General features: G+C 40.7%; 1 protein-coding gene across 1 annotated transcript in view; it reads left to right on the top strand.

The window, feature by feature from the left end:
• Positions 1-25,150, top strand: part of MFSD13A (major facilitator superfamily domain containing 13A) — a 168,336-nt gene that overhangs the window by 106,872 nt on the left and 36,314 nt on the right. The window contains exons 6-7 of the mRNA XM_069239515.1: positions 7,504-7,600; positions 21,235-21,406. Coding sequence (XP_069095616.1) covers positions 7,504-7,600; positions 21,235-21,406 — 269 coding nt within the window. The remainder of the gene's footprint in view (positions 1-7,503; positions 7,601-21,234; positions 21,407-25,150) is intronic.

Raw genomic sequence — 25,150 nt, 5'->3', positions numbered from 1 at the left:
GTTGAAGCCAAAAGGGGACCTGGGTCTCAATTGAATTATTTATTTATATTTATATTCCAGTCATCATGATTTCTTAGTTCAATCTCCTCCATGATCAGGGTTTGGGACCATATCAATGCCGTAGTATCTTACTTTTCTCTGATCATTCTCATGACACTAGGCATATGTTTTGCTACTGCTTAAGTCAGGCCTTTGTGTTTTACAGCTTGAATATGCTCCAATATTCTTTTACTGAGCGTGCATGTAGAGCTGCCAACATATTTGTGGCCACAATTACATTCAATAACATAGTCCACAAACTGGGAGTTCCATGCGATTTTAATTGATCAATTGTTTCTATCTATAATCGTCTTTGTGTTTTTCCCAACTTTGAAGGCTTTGCATCTATTACATTTGGTAAAGCCAGTTTGCAGATCGTCCAGCAAATTTTGGTGCTTTTCTCTGAAAAGTGACTCCTCACTAATTTATCTGCGACTTATATTAATTTATCAACAAGTTCTGCAAAGCATTGTCAAGATCTTTTTTGACAGTAAGAGATCTTTTATCACAGTCAAAAGTACAAAATGTTGCATCCAGTTTATGAGCAAAAAATATTCCTTCTTTAAACTAGATGCAGGATGTGCTTCCACTGTTAAGCTACTGAATGTAGAAGCTCTGGCAATCTTCAGTGACAACAGTCCTCATTCTACCCAAAAGGGCCTGCTAATATTGATCTTCTGCAAATGTATGTGTCTATTCCTAAATTCCTGCGAAAAACAAGCTTGATCGTAATGATGACAGACAAGATCATACATCAAAGTTCAAAGTCCCTCAATTCTGTGAATTGATTCCTAAAATCCGAAACATTAGAATTTAGTAATTTACGGTTACTCAGGAAATTATTTAAGGCTACAAGAGAGGGTGTTATTGAGAAATATGAATGTGACAAATTTGCTCAGTGGATGCCATGTCCACACCGCTCCTCACACTTTATCTAGGTCCTGAAATTTATTTACAAAGAAGGCAGAATTCCAGATTGTAATCGTGTTTAGACTTTATGAAACAGCCTTTACTTGTGAGATGTTCAGAATGTATTCCTGTATGTAATTCAGGATTCTTCTTCTCACACTGGGCATTACTTCTGACTGAAGTAGCAGTGAGCATATTTGTGCGTTGATGAGCCATTATTAGTTCTCAAAAGGAGCCAAGTAGTCATTGCTTCCAGATCTGTTGATTGGAGTCCAATTAAAAGTGCTACAAAAACCTTATTGTATATGCATTTTCAGAATTTCAAGGGGCATACTTGGTCATGTTATAGATATTCAAAGTGATTATATTACTCCATGAATTGTGTGAAAGAGAATAGCCAGTCAAAATGAGGTATGTTGACTAATATACCATTGTTTAGCAATCATAAGATGTGTTACACAAAAGGTGAGCCTGCTAAGCGGAAAGTGTGTAAAGAGAACCACACATTAGGGCCCAGTTTCAGTGTAAGATCTGTTAACTGTTATGTCTGGAGAAGTCATGTTTTGGCTGCAAGAAGTAGGTAACAATACCAAGTTCAACCTCAGGGCTTCTCATTTTCATAGTTTCATCCATCAAATATACCGCATTTCAATGCATCCTTCACACAGATAATACCAGGTATTTATAGTGTGTGGCAAATATGATCATTTTACTACCTACCTGTTGCCGTAAAGGCCTTCGTTACAACCCTGGCGGTCGGTGTTAAAGCGGCAGTAATACCGCCAACAGGCCGGCGTTAAAACAAAATGGGATTTGGACCATGGCGGTTACCGCCATCCAAAACCGCCACTTTAACACACCGACCGCCAGGGTGGTAGCAGCCGCTGGGCTGGAGACTTCGGTCTCCAGCCCGGCGGCCGTCACAATCCCACCCTCGGGATTACAACCCGGCATACCGCCATGGTTTTCGTGGCAATTTTACCGCCACGAAAACCATGGCAGTAGGCACTATCAGTGCCAGGGAACCCCTCCCCTGGCACTGATAGGGGTCTCCCCGCCCCCCTCCCCACAGTCATCCCCCACCCTCCCCCTCCATCTCCTGCCCCCCGCACATATACACACCCGCACACGCACCCATATACACACATGCACAGATGCATACCCACCACCCCCACGCATGCACACATACATACCCACACACCGCAACACACACCAACATACCTTGCCACTCATGCATTCACAACACACAACACCCACAATCACTCATTCACGCATGCATCTGAGGCGACTCACACCCACATGCACGCATACCAAAACAACACCCCCCTCTCCGGTCGGAGAACCTGACTTACCTGCTTGCAGGGGGTCGTCCGGCTGGAGGCGGTCCGCAGCACTGCTGGCAGCAGCAGCGTCTGCCAGCAATACACCGCCAGGCCGTATCATTGCTCATGATACGGTCGGCGGTGTTTTGCTGGCGAGGCGGCGCTGCTGTCAGCAGCGCCCCCTTACCGCGCCAGATTTCTGGTGGTATACCGTCGGCGGTCATAATACGCATTGCCGGCTGGTAGCAATGGCAGCGGTATGTTGGCGGCCGTCGCTGTGGTGGTAGGCGGTCAATACCTCCGATGTTATAATGAGGACCAAAGTCTGCACAAAAGTTCTTCACAAAATGCCTACAGTAGTGGCATGCCAGTCAATCTATGTCTCTTTGTAGCTGTTTGAATTATTGGTAAAGGGGAAAACGTTTATCACATGCCAGCTCACTGACCAATTAAACATACAATTGTTGCTTCAGTTGGGATTCCCAGTGTGACTGTTGCATCTTGAACCACAGATGTTCCTGAGAGCTTCTCTGAATTCATAAAGAGTGAAAGCCTACTCCAAATATGAGGCTGTTAAGGCATTTACAAGAGCTTCCAGTCGGGGGGAAGGAATATGGTTTTTGGCAATGAGGGTATTGCGGATTACTCTGTTGCATATGTGACCAATCAGGCAATAGCTGGCCTGGTGGGGCTCACTGGCAAGTGAGTCTTGAGAAGCTCTAATATTGGTGACAAAAGACCTACATAAACCTTTAGTGGTGAAATTTGCAGTTTTTACTTGAGAGCCTTCGCAGCAGATGACTTAATTCAGCTGTTTCCCACATAGGTAAGGAGTGCTTATCGATAAATTCACCAGTGGACATCAGATCAGTCTACTAGAGCTCAGAATAGTACAGTTAGCCCTCAGAGTATTCCATACACTCATACATGATGCAGTGGTCTAGATCAGTGGTTCCCAACCTGTGGTCCGCGGACCCCCAGGGGTCCGTGACACATTCCCAGGGGGTCCGCAGGCCTGGGCTGGAAGGAAGGCACTTTTCCAGCTTGGGCCTCTGGCAAACACGTTCGTTTTATATTTATTACTTCCTTTGTTGAGCAGTTGGACTGCAAAGCTCCTTGTACTTCAAAAATAAAAGCGTCAAGCTAACTCAAGTGATTAAGGTATCTGCTGGAGAGAGATGGGAGTTTTGTGCAGTGGCAGTTTTGACTCAAAGGTAGCGCAGATGGTTAATATGCCTGCTGCAAAGAATGTGTATCATGCAAAAACCAGTATTTTATGAGCATGGCACAGTGGGTTACTGCTTTTGTCACAGAGATTCTTTTGTTACTATGCAGTTCATAATCGTAATTTAGCACAGTGAGCTGTAAACTGCCATTAAAGAGCTGCATGCAAACCGCATGGCACAAATTAGAAAGTTGTTTTTTTCCTAGTCTTTCATTTTCCTTATGCTGCTAAAAAAGGTTTGCTGGTGTAGAAATACATTCTTATTGCTAACGCATTGCTCAATTTGTGCTTGTTGTTTCCGGTGCTGTGCACCGGCACTTATTTTTGAGGGCCGGGGCTTATTCTTCTGCCTCAAGCATTTGCTACGAGCAAAAATCACATATGGGAAAGACGGAGGAAGGGAAAAACAAAAAAGTGTCACAAAGGGAGAAAGTAGAAAGCCGCTAGAGTGAGCTGAAGTGACAAGGAGTGGCTTTTTATGGATTGAAGAGGCCCAAGATGGTTCAGGATTCTGCTGCCTCAGGATTCTGTGTACCCACATTTAATTGCAGCAGCCGCATGTTTGAGAGGAGGGCTTTGGGCACCGGCACGTTTTTATTTACAAATTAAGCACTGTGCTAACGTCATCGCTAATCACTGTGCTGTGTTCTGAATTCTAAGTTTGTGCTTCTCCGGACCAAGCACTCTTAGAAAATACCTACCAGTGTGGATGACGTGAATCCTACACCTTGTAGTCCCCTGTAAAGTGCCCTGACACCCTACAGTGGTATGAGAGGTGCTATAAAACAAATGAAGTACATGTGAAAGAGAGGCTAGGGAGAGATGAGAGGCCCTTATGGTTTATTTAATTTCCGCTTGACTTATTTATGTGAAAAAGCTTTCTCAAATCTAGCATCCCTAAAAATTAAAAACAGAAATCGCTCCGGGAATGTAGAATCTGACCTGAGGATTCACCTTTTCTAAATAGAACCCAACATTGAAAAGGTAGTTGCCGAGATGCAGCATCAACCTTCCCAATAAAATGTTTCGATTTTTGCATCTTTTTTCAATATAAAAGAATTTTATCTTTAGTAATATGAGTATTTGTTTGGTGTGCACTTGTTATATTTTTTGCGAATTACTGTTTTAATGTTTGAAAATTAAATCGTACAAATTACTGGGGGTCCCTGGCTTCCAGTAATGATTCATTGGGGGTCCTCAGGAGTCAAAAGGTTGGGAACCACTGGTCTAGATCCATGCAGGCAACACAACCTCCCCACATGCTTAAGCATGGTGTAAAACACTATCACAGATTTTTCTCCACACAGATATGGGATTTGAAATTAGCAAAGCACATACACCTGGTATCAAGATGTACCAAGAATCGACAGTGACCTTGTTGAAATATTAATGGAAGATCAGTAGACTCAAATGGGGAAGTCTGTACACTGATAATACAAACATGCTTCCATGTTGGGACATTGGACTGTTTGCCACGTGCAGTTATAAACATTATTCAGCCCATTACACATTGATGTGGTCTAGGGGGAATTGAGTGTAGATACACTGATCTAAGATATTTGAATGCCCTTTACCGCCACTGTTGCTACAGCCTCACATAGTGCAGAGTGAAGATCCTATTTGCTGCAACATGAACAAGTCTTGACATGTACAGGAACGGGATGCTTAAGGGAAATTGCATGCTTCTGGACCATCTTCTCAGCAAAAGAGAGGGTAATTTATATCCAGTTTCCAAGTCACTAAACTTGGAGAAATAGCGCCTTAAGTTATGTAATTTGGCTGCTGCAGTCTGCCACAGTAAATCTAGCACATGTTATATCACAATTGTTTATCAAAAGGCATTGATCCCATGCAAGCAACAGCGCTGAACCAGCTACAGAATTTGATGACATTCAAGTGATGTGGGTTAGCCTGCATGTCAGTATATAAATGCATGTGGCATCCTTGCACCTCATTTACAAAAGAGGGAACCACAGTACATATTTGGACTCCATGGATTCATGGAAGTTTAAAGATACTTTTTCCCTATATACCCTGCAAGTCCCATGAATGGACCAGCTAGGTTTATGACTTCATCCTTCTTTCTAATCCATATACACATGCAACTTTAGGAATCTATTATGGAAAGTAGTTTATTTGGTGGAAATGACTGCTGCAGACCAGTAGCAATAAGTAACTGAGGGTACACATCTTTGCTGACTTCACAACATAAAAAGTTTCCCTTTCCTGTCAAATAAATGTGCGTCCTCACAAATACATAATTTCTAGCAAAGCATCTCTCCCTAACTCCTAATGTAGATTGTTGTGATTTGTGTAACACATGGCTGCACAAAAACATTCTGCAAAACAAGATAGCTCTTTCAAACTTTGACATAGCTCTGAAAAGGAGATCCTTTTTCACATCAGATTTAGCCAGGTAGGTTGTCTTCTGTGTTCAGGTGTATTGTAAGCAGGCAAATCCATAACTCATTCTATACCAAGACCATCTTAACTAGTCAGCTAGCTGATATTTGTAAGTCAGTTACTTGATCACAAATCCACACATTCAAAAACTATAGTGTTTGCAGTCATGCCACATGTCAAGGATTTAATGCTGTTCCTCACTATGCACACTACTACATTAAGGCATCAGTAAGTACTGCTTTGTAGGCTATGCACGCCATGACAGCAACAGCTGACATATACTGCAAATGAAAAACATTGCTTACCTGTTACATTTAGTTTTCTGCTTACTTCTGGTATAATTTCTTACACTCCCCGTCTCCTCCCATGGAGTGGATAACCTAGATGACATTGCTACAGGTGTTCATTGGAAACTGAAACATTAGACAGTAGGGAAAGTACACTTGGAGCCTGTGTTCAGAGGCTTTGCCTTCTTAAGGGTGGTGTAGCCTTGAGTCATTTTGGAATACAACGTTTGAGAAAAAACTACTTACAATATTGGAAGCCCAACACTAGATGACAAAACTATATGCAGCATGTAAATGTACAGTCAGAAGTAGCTACTAACATATGATTGCCATTAAGTAGTTTTATTTTGTTTCTTAAACTATTTAATGTCAGCTGTTGTACCTTAGTAAAGCACAAATAATCTTTGTACACCATTGTTTTGTAGTTTTCTGATGTCCACAGTGATGCCTAAAGGCCCAGTCTGTGTTTAAAAAGTATGTTGATGTAATCTCCTTGAAGATCTTTTTGGTTTTCTCAGAATCGTACTGCTTGATACTCAATGCATCTTTGAAAGGGCTGTACTGCAGAATAATACATTTCCTTCTTGGTAACACTGTATTTCGAACAGCTTGATATTTTCTAATGATTAACATACAAGCCACCCAACCTCTTCTATAGAGTAAATCAGTCAATCTGATATTGACGTCCACAAAAAGAGCTTTTTTTAATGTAATGTCAAGGTGAGTGCAGCCTAACACTCGTACTGATAGTGTCCACACAGAACAGAATTGTTTTTAAAAAGATTGTTCCAAATCCAGCATGGCAGCAAAATGCAAGAATGTAAATTCATGAAGGGTAGAGATAGTGATACAGATAGCAAGAAATTATTCATGCCCTGTCAACCCCATTAGATAGATGAAAACTAGTTCCCACATGATCACAGTCCTTCTGAGCGTAGCACTTTTGAGGGTTTTCCTCGTGAGCAGCAAAAGTTAGTTATATTTTTCAACAAGTGACATGCTTGGCAGGTTACAAAACTGCTTTGTTTTATAAGCAGTTATGTCATGGATTCCAGATATCATAGAAAATGAATTAAGTTACCTGAAGAGTTAACAACAATGAGTTAAGTTATTCTCATGTTTTTCAGTGACATGGCTGGGCATAATCAATAGATTATGTTCACTGCCAAAAACCAACTTTGTAAACTTATTCCCACTTTCACTAACCAAAGCTATGTCTGTCTTCATATACAATTATTATATTTTTTTTAGTTATGTCACTTAATTGCAATTGAAAGGCGTACCCTTCTGACATACTTATTTTCTATTTTCCCCACAGGTTTTTCACTGTCACTTTAACAACAATTTTTTCCCCCTCTTTCTGGAACACTTGCTATCAGACAGAATTTCATTGTCCACAGGGTCGTTTTTACTTGGTAAGCAAGACACATAATACTTATCAGTAAAAATAAATGTCTTTCATTACTTTAATGTGACAAAATGATTTGTGTGACCATATGAAATCATATATGCCCATAAAAAATATTTTAAAAAGTTCCACCCTCCAATTACAGAATCTAAAAAGATGTTAGTTCCACAGTTAAAATTCAATACAATGAAATGATTTAAAAAAACATCTTTATCAAGAGAGAAACATTCATGATGAAACGCAAATTGTTCTTTTAATGTATTGTCAATTAAAATCTAATGCTAGTATAATAGATTTTTTTGTCAACCTTAAAACTGCATTATAATTGTTGCATTTCAGCATTACCATAAACCTAACATTTAATACTACAAAATGTGGTTCTTATATAGATCACAATCCCAGTCATGCTGTGGGGTATCATTAGACATATTTTTCTTAATATATTTAAGTCTTTTGCAGATGCATACCAAATCTTTCTTTATATTTATTTTTTTATTTTATTTTGTTTGCCACCCAGCATCTACAACAAAATCATTTCAAGTTTGGCCCTTCCATATGTCAATGGGTTTCTGAAGATCCCGTCCCTACTAAGTGAAAGGCAAAAAATGTACACCTAACATTTCTATTAAATGATGGTGAGGGATCTGGCACTACAAATGTGTTAACTAAATACATGCTACTTTTGATGAGTTTTTTTTAAACTCCACTTCATTTAATGTGAATGATGTAAGTAAAGAAATTAGTTCAATCTTAAATTTGAAGCTATTGTATGAACCCATATTCTTCCAGTGGCCCAGTTCCTCCATTGATTTGTCTAGCTAGGTTCCTCCTGTGATTCAAGTGATTAGACAACATAATTGCCAACCAGATATGCTGTTTTAATTTTTTGTTTCAGCAATATTTACTTGTAAACAGTTATCTAAATTATTTTGTTCTAGGTATTCGGGGGGGGGGGGATCATATTGATGGTCTGCGAGTTCTCCCCAATGGGTTCACAGAGATTGGAGAGATATCTACAGCTGCATGCTTTGATCATTTTGTTCCTCTTGATATGGAACAGTTTAACTCAGTTGCTTGGTCAGTTGCTTCTGAATCGCCTTTGGATAAGATTCCACCTAATGTGTAGAAATCTGCCAACACTGAGCTTGCACATCTTTTGCAGGATGTGTGCATCAGCTCTTTAGTGAATGCTTTAGTGCCATCGGACTTGAAAAAGGCACTTATCTTACCCTATTAAAAACACTCAATGCAGATCAAACCTCCCTATCCAACTTTGGGCTGATTGCACTGCTTCTCCACAAAATAAAATAATGGACAGAGTGTCGAAACTTTTCAAACTTTCACCCCCAGTCACAGATCTGGATTTAATCCATTGTTGTTTTGCTCGCTACGTCACCCCAGTTTGGACCCAGCCATATGCAAATCAGTCTTGGCCGTGCTCCCTATGGGAACAGTCCAGGTCAAACTGCCAGGTCAGGTCCTCCCTGGACTGGGAACAAGCATCCTGGGACCGGTTTCAATGTATCATCCCTCATCAGCCAGGCTAGCTTGAATCCAGTGGCACAGTGAACAAAGGATCCATGTTTGTGCATACCCTGACCACTTTGGGCGCACTCTGTCCATTAATGTTTTGTGTTGCTTAAGTGGCCAGGGTATGCCCAGATGACCCTTTCCATCTTATTTCTAGCTTACATTCACCTGATTCAATGAAATCCATGAAAAACCTGGGTCTTTTTTTCTGGAGTCTAACCTCTCTTTTTCAAGATAAGTTAACCACCTGCCATCTACATGCTGCTTGCTGCTACAGGTACTGAGAAAAATATTGCCACTTCCCAATGACTGCTCATCATTTAGTGGTCCAGTTGAGTGGAGTTGTCTTAAAACTGAATTTATTTAATTGTAAGCTTAGTTAGTGAAAAACATAACATAAAAATACTCCAGTAAAATGTGTAAAAGGCACAATATGTTAACACTACAGTATAACATTTTTATAAATGTGACATGAATAAGATGCTGTAGGCATAAAGTGCATTAATAATTTTAGGGTTCATCTGGGGAACATACAATACTCTTATTTTACTAGAAGGAGCTGGATGTTTTCCTTTAAGAAGATTGGCTTTGTCATCTGGATTTCTAAATGGAAAATGTTTTTCACAACACAGGTCAGGAATTTAATTGTCTTAATATTTAGTCATGTAGTTCCTCCTTCGAACCATGCAACTACTTGTCAGCACATTCGCACTCCCAGAATTTTGAGGCGGCGGCGCAGAAGATCTTGCCGCTTGTTCAGGAATGCTGTCCAGGTGCAGATGATGTGTATAACTGTTTCAGGGGCTTGGTTACAACCGCTGCAGAGGTTATTGTTTCCTTTTGCAAACTATTTTGGGCACAGGTCTAATGTTGGAAAATCTCCCAAATGCAAGCTCAAGAAATTTGTGCTCACATTGGGGGACCAGCTGGAACCTAAGTAGGTCTGTTTCACCAGGTTTTTGTAAAAATTAATTATGATCCAAGAATAAGTTTGCTTTGAGAATGCACTTTTATTTTCCAGACGTGTTAGAGCTTGCACACTATTGTTGACGTATTTCTTAAAGACTTGATAAGGCATTGGAAGTTCCCACAGCCTCTTAATTTGCAAGTTATCTAAAGAAGACCAGGGGTAGTCCCTATGAGGGCTATATTTTGAGTTATTTGACAGTCGATCCACAGTCTTTGGTCGAGGGTGTTCTCGTTTGCTCTTCTCAGTTTCTGGTAGTGTAAGAAACTGGACTTCTTTGCAGATGTCCCCCCACGTTTTGACCCCTTTAGAGCTACTGGGTGCTGGTTTTCAATGCTGACAGTACACTGAGGCCTGCCAACCAGACCTTAGTGCCAGTGCTCTTGTCTTAAAACAAGGTGATGTGTTATTGTAACACAATTGGCAAAGGACTTTAGCAACCCTCTAAGTCCCTTGTAAATGGTACCCCTGGTACCTAGAACGTGGACAGTAAAGAGGGTCGTGCAGGGCTGCAGCATATCTAATGCCACACTAAGGGACCCACACACAAATTCCACACAGACTGCCATTGCGGGCTACATAACATGGTGCAAACCATGAAGTGAAATCATGACATGACACACTCTTGTGTGCCATGTCAAAGTCACTGCATTTAGTATAATTAAGTCCATGCTACAGTAGGCCTTTGAGCCCTGAGGCAGGGTACATAATATTTTATGCGAGGACATATCTGCATGAGTAGATATGCCCCTGTGATGTCCAGTTCTATAACTAGATATTACAAGTTAACAGGGAAGCCATCTTAAGGTATGCACTGGCCACAGGTCAAACCGAGTTACCTGGCTACATAATGGCTTCACTTAAACATATGTGGTATGGTATCATACACTTCATATTAATAAACTCATACTGATTCCAGTGATGGATTTATTAATACATGCACCCAGAGGGTAGCTGAGAGGTCCCCCGGAGCCCTACTAGTCCTTGAGTGTGCTGGCTGACTGGTCCGGTCCAGCCTGGTACCACAGATGAGTTTCTGACCACCTAGAAGGTAAGAGACCCACTCTCAGAGATCAGAAACAATGCTTGCTCTGGCAAGAGGTGTCTACACCCCCTCCAGCAGGAAGGCTAGTAAATTAGCATGTCAAGGCAGGGAGCTTCGTATAAGACACCGCTTTTGATATGCGAGCCTGGCTTTCCCCAGATCTGGAGGATGCCTCCCCTGCCCTGAGGCCCATTTGGCAATAGGACAGGTGCACAACCCTAGAGTGAGATACCTGAGGTGAACGTGAAATTTAGGATTTCACCATCTTGGTTGTGGTGAAATTAAGAACTCTGGGACACGGTGATGCACATTCTACACAAGAATTGGTCACCCAGGGGATGGCAGTGACCCCAGGGGTACGTAGCCCATTGGCTACTACCCTACACTGTCCTCCCTGAGACCAGGAAATAAGATTCTTGGACCAAAGAAAAAAGGAGGACACTGAAGAGCTGCGAAAAGCAAGTACTGAGGAGCAGCAACTGACTTGGCGCCAACCCTGCTGGCCTGCCTGCTGTCCACTCGACAGTGGCACCAAATTTGATGCGTCCTGCAGCTGCCCTGCCTCCAAAAGCCTGGGAGGACTGTCAGCAATTCAGAGACCACCAGCATCTCCCAGCTAGCCCCCTGCCGGCACCCAGGAAGAACTGTGAGAACCCTGGAACGTGGAAAACCTGACAACAAAAAGCACCACTGCATCTGAGCCCCCCTGCCCGAATGCCTGCCCAAGTCACTGCCTGCAGCCTCTTTTGTGCAGGAACCAATAACCGCAAGAAGTCTTCACAAAATGTCACAGCTGGACAAAGCATCACTGTACATGCGCCCCCAACCCGAGTTGCTCTGGACCGACTGAGGCCCTGTGTGCCCAAGACGCTTGAGACCTGAACCCCCCACCTTTGGGTTCAGCCAGACTTTTCACCCAGTCCCCACTTGCAGCCTCTTTTCCCCAGGACCATTTCCTATTAAAGTGAATGGGACACCCGACACTGTAAAGCACCCCTTCACTCAGACACCCTAGTGCCTCCCGAAGTGACCTATTGTTGCTGCCCAGGATCTTTCCCCATACTTACCTTGACTCCAGAAGAACATTCCTGCATGTCGTTGTCAAGTACCCATATACAGTATATGTTTCTTTCCCATAGGATAATATTATGGCACCCTACTTTGAAAAGCACCTCTGCACCCGGATGCCCCAGAGCTGACCTAGGTGACCTGTTGGTGCTGCCTTAGACCTTGCCCCATACGTACCTTAACTCCAGAAGAACAGACTTGTAAGTCTTTGCCAAGTACCCGTATGCAGTATATTCTTCTTTTACCAAAGGATAACATTACCACATAGTCAATGCAAGGGTATTTGCTGTATACTTTAAAACTGCTAACTTAAAGTACTTACCCAATAACTAAGTTGTTAGTTTTAATAAATAAATACAAATACGTGTTATTTTTCTAAATTGGTGTGGATCTCCTTATAGAATGTGTGTCATTTATTACCTGTGTGTATGCGGCAAATGTCAAACACTCCCCTTTGATTAGCCTAAGCTGCTCGACCACCCTACCACAAATAGAGCACTTGGGGTTTTTAAGGAAAGCCGTGCCCACTGTTAAGAGGATACCTGGACTCTTTACACAGCATATCTCTTTTTGATATACTATATAAACAACCAGCTTCCTGCAGGCAGAATTTGACAAAAGCTTCTTGTTGTGCATACTTTTGCTTTATGAGCTCAAATTCTAGCCTTGTATGGCCTGCGAGGCATTTCGAGGAAGCCGGAAGAGCTGCCTGTACAAATTGAGAAGCAGTGTTTTCAGCCCCTTGGAGTCATGACCGTGAAGGGCATCACTACTGAATGCAAAAGTTGCCAGAAACTTTGCTTTAATACCTCTAATAGTGGGAGAAACAAGTACCCTTCTATCTTTTTCTTCGAGTAAAGAAAGGTTGAAAGAGGGATCCGGCTTGGATTTAATTTACTCTTTATGCCACTGTTGAGGTACTTATATTTGTTTCCTTTAATTAATGTGATTGAGATTATCGAACTCCAGGATCTAACTGGCTTTAGTTTTTTGCTAAAAGTTAACACTTTTGTTTTTTTCCAATTGTTTTGCATCTTGTTGTTCTGGGTATAGGAGGTTATCTGTGTAGTAAATTGTTGACCCACCTAAAAGGAAAATATTATCTGCCATCGAGATCTTGGGTGAGGTCTGCCAGGAAGAGGTGAAATAACACTAGGGCTAACACACATCCCTGCTTGAAATTGGTAGTTATTGGAATCTTGCGAGAGTATGTTGAGTCATCTGGACTACTGCAGCTCCCTTGTTGTGGGTGTGTCAGGCCCGTTGTGCATACATCAGCAGATTAAAAAAGCAGGAACCAAGATTGCTGTTTGTCCTCCTTGGCATGCTTCATCTTCTGCTGCTTTAGACTCTGCAATCGCTCCCAGTGGGAAAAAGGATTGCTTTCAAGTCTATCTATCACATTCATAGAGCCTATCCTCTTTCTGGTCTGGCCTGACTTAGGACTAAGTTCACACGCTATGTTCTGGGCTGCACCCTTCAGTCCTCCTCCTGCTCTCGGTACCCAGATTCAGCTGGGCTCGGTCTGGCAGCAGTGCCTTCTTAGTCACCCTTTGTTATCTTTATGCAAAGCACAAAATCTGCTGCACTTTAGGAAAGCCCTGAAGACCTGATTATGTAGCCACTTTTTTCTGCCGTGTTTAACTTTCCTTCAAGGACATCAGTATAGGTAGATGTGCGCTTAATAAAACTAATAACATTATATAACAGCATACTATATACACACACAAAACATACACATATGCACACAAAGTACACATGGGATGTCAGTATGAAGTTCTGAGTTTAATGTACAGCAGTACATTTCATAATGGGGATCAGTAGCCCTCTGATATAGATTATAAGGCATTGGCATAGCCAACAGGTCTCAGCAATGGGAGTGCTTAATTAGGGAGTTGCAAGAAGCACTTTATTATTGACACTACTTGAGTTTGGTTGCCTTGTAAAAATTGTTTCCTTCATAAAGCGCTGCCCATAAGTGTCAATTTATTAAAAGTGTCTTTATATTCCAACAAATATGTTTAAACATTGACTACAATAATGCCTAATTTGAAGTGAATGGCTTCAGAGCCCAAGACTGTAGCATGGAGGCTTTGGTGAAGTATTGTCAAAAGGCAACTTTAAACAAATAGACCCCCGATCCCTTCTACAGAGGAGGCAGATTTCAAGGCATTATTCTGTTGTATGAATGTCGCTGCTTTACTAGCAGGCTTACAGCACGTAAGTGAATAAAAAGTAATGCGGCAGTCCTCTGAGACCCTGTCTAGTGCTGCCTACATGCCAAGGCAAGTGGGTGAATGAATGCATGAATGATTTAAATCAGTGCATCAAGGGGGCATCAGAAGAGGCTTTAGAAGAGTGCATAGTAGCATGTACAGACTATTTACCTACACAGCGTGTTGGTAGGTTGGTGCAGACAGCCACTTATGGGGCGGTGTCTCTGGCCAGCAGCTTGGCCTTGGGCACAGTCACTATCATGTCGAGTTCTGCCTGACTCTGCCTTGGTGCCCTTCCAGAGACAGCCCGGGCATTCTCCAGACTCCACAACTGCTTGGTCGCCTCTATGCAGCTTTGCGGATATGTATAGGTATTTATATGCTAAATTAAAATAGACGCACAAAAATGGATACAGGCAGCAATTGAGAACCAGAAGGGTCGGAGCTGCTGAGGCACATCATCTCAAAGCAGAGCGCAACCATGCAGCAACCCTGGATGAGCTGCAGAAAGCCAATTGACAGTAGCGGCCTTGCTGGCCGCAGCCCTGCGGAGGCGTGGTGCTGGGACGATGGGAGGGGACGGAGCTGGAGGCTGCAGGTCTCGGCCGGCACTGAAGGAGAAAGTGATGGCTGTAGCCCCTGTGAGCACAGCCATGGGGCAAACAAGAGGCAGGCAGCAGCATGGGTTTTTAAAAGATTAAAACAGCACTTCTCGCTAATTAAAACACCAGCGCTCCTAATGTGTGTCAGGACAGTCGCCCATTTAAAAATAAAAAAGTAGCCCCGAAAAAATGGATAAAAATTGCCTGTGCGTATGTTTAAAAGCAGTTGGTCGGGGCTCTCAGGAAGGGCTAAACAGTGGAAGAGGCATGACGTATGCATGACGTCCTTGAAAAATGAGGAGAAAGAAAAATGGAGCAACTATGGTACCAGCGAATTCTGAAAAATCAAATGTACCTGAGCTGCGATTCCAGTCTCCTGTGTATATTTAGATGGAAATTTTGAATCCAGAAAGGTGCAGTATTTGCCTGGAAATGGAAATGCTTACCGTTTTCTATTGCACCATGAGTGGTATTTCACTAATCCATTGCTCAAAGATTTTGCCAGAATACGGGCAAATTTTATTTATTTTATTTGTAACTTTGAACCAAGTCTAGTTTAAAGGAATAGAGGAACTAAATAGTACAGTAAAAAGTGATACAAAATAACTTGATAGGAACCATGTAAAACTCCAGTTATCAGTGTGCGCAACTTGCCATAGTAACCCTTCAACACTCAAATAGAAGAATGTCATTTCTGTCTTTGGTGGACAGACAAGTTTCTCTTTAGAAGCTGAACATTCCAAACCGGAGCTAAACCTAGCGTTCTTTTAGTTATTTGGCAACTTTATTAAGACATTCTTTCCCACCTTTCAGTTATTGAGAATCAATCTAAAAGAATGTTTAATACTTGTATTTCTTATAAATTAACATCTGGAATATGAATTTGTTTTTTTGATGTGCATTGACTTTCAGGTTGTGGTTAGTCACATTATGAAGCATTAAACTGATTTTATACACAGAACTTTGCATGAAACACAATATAAGTTAAGAAATGAACCTCAGCATGAATAGGAATTTGGTGTGTGTACTGTAGCAGCACAAATGTATGTCCTTCTTTTACTTAGGTTTCTCTAATTAAAAGTAACCAGTTCCTTCTGTGTTTGGGGAATCAATTTGTATTCCCTGTATTCGTTTGGATTTAAACTTTTTCTAGTAGCTGTTTGAAATAATTTGTTTTCTTAAACGTTCCTGTAATTTTTTATAGTCACAAAGCTGTGTCCCTTGTTCTGACACATTCCTGGAACCAATTCAAGGCGCCCATATGGAATTCCCCTCATCATCTTTGTTTTCTGCAGTAAGCCATAATACCCTATACACAAAAATAAAATATAAATCATACAACAATATCAAGATACAATTTCCCAGATCTAGTCAGGGTAGCTAAAATGGGTTTCATCAAAAGGGAAAGAAAAATGAAAAAGGGATAAAACAAAGAATCTCTTTGCCCATTACACAGTAGCATGATCATTTTGGAGCAGTACTTTATGTGACAGCCCTGTGGGAGGCAAACATAATTACAATCCTAATGCTATTAGCATCCCGACAACTCCAGTTGACCTAAACAGACAGACAGAGATGCTGTTTCTGGGTAGGTCCCACAACCCAACTTGACTTTTGATAAATATGCAGATCACATCGTCACTTAATTATTCGGACAATAAAAAAAGTGTGATTTCTTTGCTGTAAAATAGAGCTGTGAGAGACTTGGGAGGGAGGAAATGTTTTTGATTCTTGTGGAAAATAGCAAGGAAAAACGTTTAAAAACACTGGCCTTGCATTCAGTGTCCCAGTTCAAAGTCCAAAATTGACCTTCTCTTCATAATTCATGCCACCCAGAAGTGGTTTGATATAATCAAATAAATTAGAGGTTTGTCACTTCCATAGCAAAGTGCAAGTGCATTGGTGAATTTTGATAGAAGAAAGGCTTGGATGAGGCAACTACCACTTAAAGTGAGGGACTTCGGGCTTTGTGCAAAATAATCAAAGGTGCAATATTGTGTCACATGCTTTGCCATACAGTTATGTTGTTTTGTAGATTTGTAGAGTGAACTAATCACCTGGAAGGGTATCCTGATGCTGAGCAGGTGTGTGTCTAGCCACACATAGGGCCTAGTGAGACTAATCGAAAAGACAGGTCTTCAGTCTCCTGTGAAATTCAAGAAGTGAGGAGGAGGTTCTTATGTGGTCGGCACTGCACACTGCGCCACTGCACCTTTCAATGCACCACTGAATTTTATTCCGCTGTATTCAGTGCCACTGCGTTCTACACCACTATACTCTGCGCCAATGTCCTCTACACCAGTCCACTCTACTCTGTGCCACTCCAGTGTATATCCCCCCAAAGTGACTCCACACTATGCCACTACACTCTACCACACTCTACTGCACTCTTCGCCATTCCACTCTACGACAATTCACACCACTCTCCTCTATGCCATTGTCTTTTAGCCATGCTGAGCAGCAAAACACATTGGCACAACCAATAGCTCTTGCATAGACAAGTCCTGTTAGCTTTGGAAATGCTTGCTATACTTCTGATCATTTTCATGGTACCAAGCATGTGTTTCAAGCTGCCCCTTCTGTAACAGTGGCAGAATCCTGGTAGGTTTTGAAATTTTGCATTAAGAAATTAGACCTTCTACCGAGTTGTGCATAACATCAAGTGACATGTTTGTTAATAAAGTCACAGGCATAAAAGATGACATTTAAAACTTGAACCAGGGAAGCTTGTCAGTTTCAACAGCTCTGATATTTATATCTAACATAAGAATGCTGCTCCTGGTCACTAAAGTGGTGTCATTCACCACCACTGGGCTTGCACATTCCCATGTTACATAAAACAGCACGAGAAAAAGGGTGAATACTGTAGATGTTATGAGACCAAACCCAGGACTCTTATAAAGAGAGGCCAGTGTGTGTGGACGTTTTCATGATGTGGCTTGAAGGTGCTTCTGTCACCACACAGTTATGTGATCATCACTATAGAGGGGCTTTGGCTCCCCCCAAATGTTGGGAGCCTGGAGTACATGTTTTGATTAAGCAGAAGTTGTGTTTTTCCATAAAAACACACTGATAATTTTGCTTATTTATCCTGCTGCCTTAGCTTGAATTTACAGGGACACATGCATGACGTTGGAGTGCTATTAAAGTGTCTTAGATAATTTGTTTTGTTTTTTCTGCTGGTAGCACAGATGGGAGGAGAGCATGCATTTTGATGTCTGGCTGGACAATGTAACTGTCACTGACCTTTTAACCTACACCAATATTATTCTACTGTTCTTTGCTTCCACACAAATAATACCATGTGACATTCCTTTAAAGCCAAGTCTATTGGCATTGCCAATGTTTGTTTTGAAAGTACCAGAAACAGGCAAATTTCAAAACATGGATAAGCAAAGCATTCCAGAACCATCACGCAGCAGCTGGCACTGCTTAATAAGAGACCTTAGTGCAGCAAAACTGTAGAACGCCAAACTATCTAATATTCTTCATGCTGCTAACCCCAATTCCAATAACTGACACCTTGTAGTTTCCTTGCCAAATGGAACGATTGAGTTTGTACACATCGCTTGGAATGTGCTACAGCAGAGTTTGAAGTTAATACTATAGTGAAAATGAAGGAACAGTAAATGGTAGTCAATAGGGGAACCGTACTCATTGTTAGTGTGAATCAACTCCCATCAGAGCTGTGGAATAAAAGTTAGCGCTCAGGAAACAAGTTTGATTACAGGAATGTTTTGTTACTGTCAAACACAGAGATGGCTATCACTTTAAATGGTGGAAATAAAATCAGAAGAAAGAAAAGTTCTTTGGGGTTTTAAAGCTGTAGTTTACAACAAAACTCAATTACCCCAAATTACAGATATGTGCTTAAGAGCATGGACCTTAAGCTCTTTCTTGTTGAAAGAACAATACATACCTAATTTGGCTTGCACACCTAATAGGCCAAATTAAGGCTCTGTCTGGACAGCACCATGACTGAAAAATGAAATTAAAGAAACGTTAACATTTTTAGTGGTCTACGAAGAATATATGTCCGTATTTTTCTCATGAACATGATTCACTCTGCTCTGCAAAACATGTCATAGCTTCCACAAGCAAGGGCATAGTATAGCTAATCACTTTCCACACTAATGGCCAAACCAGAGCTAGCCACCATTGCCCACCTGGATGAGACTATTTGGATTCTCATTTACATATGAGTTATGTAGCTACATAAAGGTAAATCAACCATCCTTTGGGTAATGGAGGAGGAGTCACAATATAACATTTTGCTATCGGTATACTCTTAGAACCTTTTGAAACTGATATAATTTACTAAGCATTAATTAGTGTCAGCTGTGCTTGTGGGTATCATATAAAGACAGTAGGCAGCATTTGGAACTTATCCCCAAAGAAATTACTAAGAAATAAGCTTAGCATAAAAATGTATGTCAGTAGAGAAGATACATTCACATTCTCCGTGGTTGTTTTGCCTGTTACAGCCCCACAATGTTCAAATATCGTCAAGATTTTTGGTAACTGTTTTCCTTAGTAGAATTTCCTAATAAATGGGTGTCTACAGCTGTGTAGTAGGACCATTATTATGGAGAATGTTATCATAAAGCCAAAGGTTACTTCTGCTCACATCTATGGCACAGGAAAAGATCCAGGGTTCCAAACAACTTGGATAAACCACTGTTAATAGCCACAAAGAGAATAGTGTGGAGAAGGACTGAAAATATCTGAACTGTTTGAGAAGTTTTGTTTCTCTTCTGTACAACAGCAGATCTCTCTTGTACCTCGAATTGCACCACACTTGAACTCAAATCACCCTATTAACTGCAAGCATGCCACAAAGGAACGTTTAGACAGAATGCATTCATTCTGATTGTATGCTAATGTCCACCTAACTAAACATGACTGCAAACTATCTAGTCTTTTTACTATTGCAAATGTTTAAACCCAGTGAAGGCCCTATTGATATAAATATATATCATAAACGAACGCAGGGAAATGCAGCAAGTCTGGCTTTTTGTTACAACTATTGAACATATCATTTTGTTTTGAATTAGGATGTTGACCTTTGTTGGACTAAATGTATGATAAAAGTGCTGTTGTTAAGACTCGGACGCTGTGGGGCTAATTTACCAAAGGTTTTATGCGTGTTTTTTATTTTCATTTAATTTTATTGATTGCAACAGTAACCTTAACAGTGGAATACATGACATGAATATCTTTCCATCATTACTTAAAGTTACAGAGGCTCCAAAAGACAGATGCTTATCACTGATGTACAGTTTCTTAAAATGTAGTTCTGTTGCCGTTATTTCTCACCTACAACTTGTAATGCTTTTCAGAAGCAAAATAGTCTGACGTAGTACCTCACCTGTCACGTGGCCCCGATAATCCCAGTATTGTGTTCTCAATTAGTCTTAGACCTAAATCTATCAGTCTTGCAGCTCTTGATTTTCTTCATGTCCCACATTCCCACCTGTTGTATCCTAGAAGTTAGATCAGAGGGGGACCATATATTCCTTGGCCAAGATGTATGCTGGAGTGTACTCAAATAGATTTCTGAGTTTTCTTTGCAAACTATCATATCTTGTATCCAGTCCTCCATCTGTGGTACCCTATTGATCCCTAGAGCATTAATACTCTTCGATTGGGAAGCATGCAGGCCTTGGCAACAAGTCGCCTCACTAACTTCAGTATACTTTTAGTATACCCCAGTAGAACTACCAATGGGTGAGCATGGTATGTACTTATCTGTTAGTTTAATGATTTCCTACAGGAGTACTCTTATATACTCCTACATGCCTTTGTGAATATGCCCCGAAAGGTCCAATTCCCTATTAGTAAAAGTTCTTTGGGCATGGTCCTTTCTATTGGTACAACTGTATTTGAATATTCTAATTTAAATGTTTTGAGCTTACATTTAAGGGTATGTAAACGAGCACTACTTTGCATAATCCAATTGCTCTTGTGAACAGTGTGTTTTTATTTCGTTTTCAGTTTGCCTTCATATTCAAGAACTTTGTAATTTGTTTTCCTTCATGTTCAAGAACTTTGTAATTTTAAACATTGTTGTACACGATGTAGCCAAATAATGTTTTTCTGTCTTGGAGTGGGCAACCTATAGGAGCAAGGAAACAAAGGGTGGCTTGCATGTTACTAATACAAATGTCTGATTGCAAGGTTTTAATGCATTTTGATGGACTTTTGTGTTCACAGGTGTTGCTTACATTGCGCCCCACCTGAATAATCTCTACTTCCTGTCTTTATGTCAAAAATATGGTGTTTATGCTGTTATCCGATGGTTGTTTTTACTGAAGTTGACTCTTAGCACAGTAATGCTCTTTGCTGGACCTGACCAGATCTATGTACTTTGTTTTTTTATTGCCAGGTAAGCATTTTGTATATATACTCTGTCATTTGTTATTTTTAAATACACATTCTGTACTCCTATATTTAAGTGGAACTGCTGACTACACATATGCAATTTTATGTTCTTTTTCACAGGCAAATGTTAAATAAGAGAGGATTCCAAAAGATTAGTAGGCACTGTAGAGATTGATAATAGCCTTTCATTGACAATATGTGTTATCAATGATTGAAACCTTGTTGTATTTTCAACTCTTAAAATAATTCTGACTTCTTTATCCATTCATTCAGTTACATTGCTTAACCAACCAGCTGATTTTTAAGCATGGGTTAATTTAGTTTACTTTGTGATTTTAGCCATTAGCTCCAGTCTTTGTACCACTGAAATAAAGCTCTTTTGAGATGCAGTTCCCATTTTGGTGATTGACTGTCATTTCTGTAGAGCCAATGTGGTGGTTGTTCTGTTTCACATTTACAACTACTCTACTGCACACTGTATTGGATTAAATGCCTGGTATATTAGGTCACAGCAACTAATGCTTACATCTGTGATCATGGCTCCAACAAATAATTTGCCACATAATTGTAAAGGTACTTGATAATTGCTGATGGTGTGGATGTGGTGTACTCCTTAAATCTTACGCCCCAAAACACACCTCAGTAGTTCACTGATGGGTGGGTTTATTGGGGACAGTATTAAACCTCAGTTTCCAAGACAGATGCAAATTGTCATATCAAAAACACAGTAAAAAAAGAAAGGATTGACTCAATAAGTGAGTTCTGGGGTGGAATAAGGTATTTGTAACGATTTATTACAAACATTTTAAAGAACATTACAGAATATTTAAATACAGAAACCACTAGGATACAGGAAAATCAGTTTGAAGATGACAGACAATTTTTCTGGCATGGTAATGTTTTCTTTCAGAAACGTACTAACGTAATGATTCTGAGGATAAAGCCACATAGTCTGCAGCTGCTATAATACTTACCACTGACTCTCCCATACCAATAGGCTTTCAGAGTGATCACTTCAAATCTAATCATTATCAGTTGCGGCTTCTGGTCCTTGCATTCTATTTTTCTCAAGTTTAGCTTCAGCAGAATTCTTTACAATTGTTTTGGTGAAAGACTTCCCCCGCCCAAATTTCATGTACCTCTTACAGAGGTGTGGAATTTTATAAAATAGTTACTTCCTGTTCATGGGACAGGTTGTTCTATTAATCCACTTGTCCACCCTTGGTCTCATCTAGTGGGACAACATGTTACTGTAGTTATCTCATTATGTAAGTGCTAGGATAATAGCCTTTCTGATTATGCCAGGGCTCATACTATAGTAGGGTTTGCATACTAGTAATTCCCTTATTTTGGTATCTTTTGGCAGATCTTCATTCTGAGGTTGGAGTTAGGGTAAGTAATAGTTCTAGGGTTGGAATGCCCTTTTGAGTTTGTGCAATAATACTCACTTGCATGTTTTTAGGGCGTTTTACCAGCTCTTAAGTAATCCTTTCCCATACAGAGAAATGGTAGAAATTTATTCCTGACAAGGACAAAAAGAAAAGATTTTCACATGAGCAAATCTTCACATGGATATCTGCCCGTGCTAAAATGCAGCTCACAAATATTTTCTAGGAGTTCGATTCCCTGGCCTACTGCTTGTGAATTCGCGAAAGAATGCACTAACCTGGGACCTATACTATGTGTGCACTTTTGTGTTTTTATTAAAAACAATTTTCTCTCTCCATTTATCGGATCACGTCACTGTGAGTGACAGCATTGTACTCTTCCACAAGGAGCATACTGGCACATAAAGTAGTTTTGTTCAGTGCCCTGAACTACTGTGACAAGGTGCGCTTCTTGAGACCACAATATTTTTGCTTTTTGCCAATGTTTGTTAAGATGGTGAGGGCCTAGCAGCTCCCACAACAATAAAGATTTACAAAAACCATGTCAAAGCTAGACACCTATTCACAAAACCAAATAGCTGACCACTAATGGCAGACCTGTTGGCTTTGCCAGTGCTTATTTTCATTAATGTTTCCCATAATGTTATTGGAACTGGTTACACTGATTTTATTTTTTCCAATATGATTTTTTTTTAAATACCAGCATGCACATGTTACTAAATGATGAATCAAAGAAACAGTACCTAAATGTCACCGTAATGTAGCGAAACATTTTTTCCCCAGTTGCAGTTTTTGTGAACATTTTATTTTGAAAGCTAAGGTTCACCAATCTAGCTTTTAAGCTTTTGCAAATATTTGCATCAAACCAGAGAGCATGCTGGGAGCATTATAGATAGCATCATATTGTTAAACCTTGCAAATGAGTGTACACATTTTTATACTGGAAGCACTGTCAGTAGTGCAGTCCGAGCTTACCACATTTACTTAGAGTGTTCATGCTAATAATGAATACTTTGCATGATTGAACCATAAATAAAAGTTCGAACAGCATTAACGTTTGGACGCAAATATTACCATATTTGCAGTCAGTGCTCTTCCCTGATCCATAATGTGGTATTGTAAACGGGGTTGTGCTGCAGAAGGTGGGTCATACTTGTCCCAATAACAAAATAAACATGAAAACCTGTTGTCCTTGACCCCAAACAATATGTCCTGGGTGTTGGGCTATAGGAATTCCACACCCATGCTCTTAGTTGGCTAATGAGGTGCTAAAGTATTGTGTATATTGTAATTTCTCCTGTGTCTTCATTTGGCACAGGTAATAATTCAGGGACCCATTGGAGCCCTTTGTAGTTTAACACAGGATGACGAGAACCTTGCATTCAGTTGCAGTTGTTGTCTCATGAGATTAAATTCTAATCAGGTTTGCAATGGACAGGTGCAATCAGATAAGTAGAATAGTCTTCAAAAGAAGTTGTATTGTGCTTTATCCAGCCAGGTATCAAGTTTGACCCAAACGACAACATTAGCATTAATTTGCAATCCATTACCTTCATTAGGGCAGTAGTGTCTGGACAAGCCAAATTCTTATGTACTATTTGAAAGGCCATGATTAGTGTTTACATCAGTGTTTTGAGTACTTTCACATGGTGGGCTGTTCATTCTCTTTCATCCTGCCAAAGCACTCTCTCCCGGTTTTCCTTATTCAGGCACCAAGCTGCCCTTTTAATTAATTTGAAGCTGAAGATGAACAGTCTTGAATTTGGAGAGATTGATTAGAATTGTATTAGTCTCACAATAGCAAGTTGATGCTTCCAATGATCTCTGCAGACCAATGACTGTCTCTTCTAACAAGGGTATGATGATAGGAGGCAACAATTCTTAGCACTAGTCTAGTGGCGTGAGACGAGTGGTAGAATCCTTCTTCGAATTAACCTGGCAATGCAATGCAAGGCAAGGTCGTGTACCGCAAGTCTGCAAGTCAGTCAGTGTTAAGTTACTAAAATTTACCAAAGTTTGAGTAAATCTAGCAGACGCTTTCATGTACGATTATAGAAGCACAGGCTTGAACTCTTGGGCCAGGCCTCCCTGAAAGCCCTGCTTATGTTCCTTTTCCCCTCAAACTGCACCCTGTGACAGAAGGGGGAAGTCTCTCACATGCACAGATGGCTCCAGAGGTCCCAAGCATGGTGCAAGAGGCACAGAGATAGATTCCGATGAAGTCAAGGGCTGCTGCAGAAGCAGCAAGATGGTGGCGGAAGCTGCTTGCAGCGAGACCTGTCTGGAACTCACACGCTACTCAAACTGCTGCATGAGGGAAAAGCAGAGCAGAGCCTGCTGGGGGAAAAAACAGTGCCCGA

This window comes from Pleurodeles waltl, chromosome 6 (assembly GCF_031143425.1).
Source record: "Pleurodeles waltl isolate 20211129_DDA chromosome 6, aPleWal1.hap1.20221129, whole genome shotgun sequence".
Classification (NCBI taxonomy): domain Eukaryota; kingdom Metazoa; phylum Chordata; class Amphibia; order Caudata; family Salamandridae; genus Pleurodeles; species Pleurodeles waltl.
The sequence above is the reverse complement of the archived record's forward strand: the minus strand, read 5'-3'. Positions and strand labels throughout refer to the sequence as shown.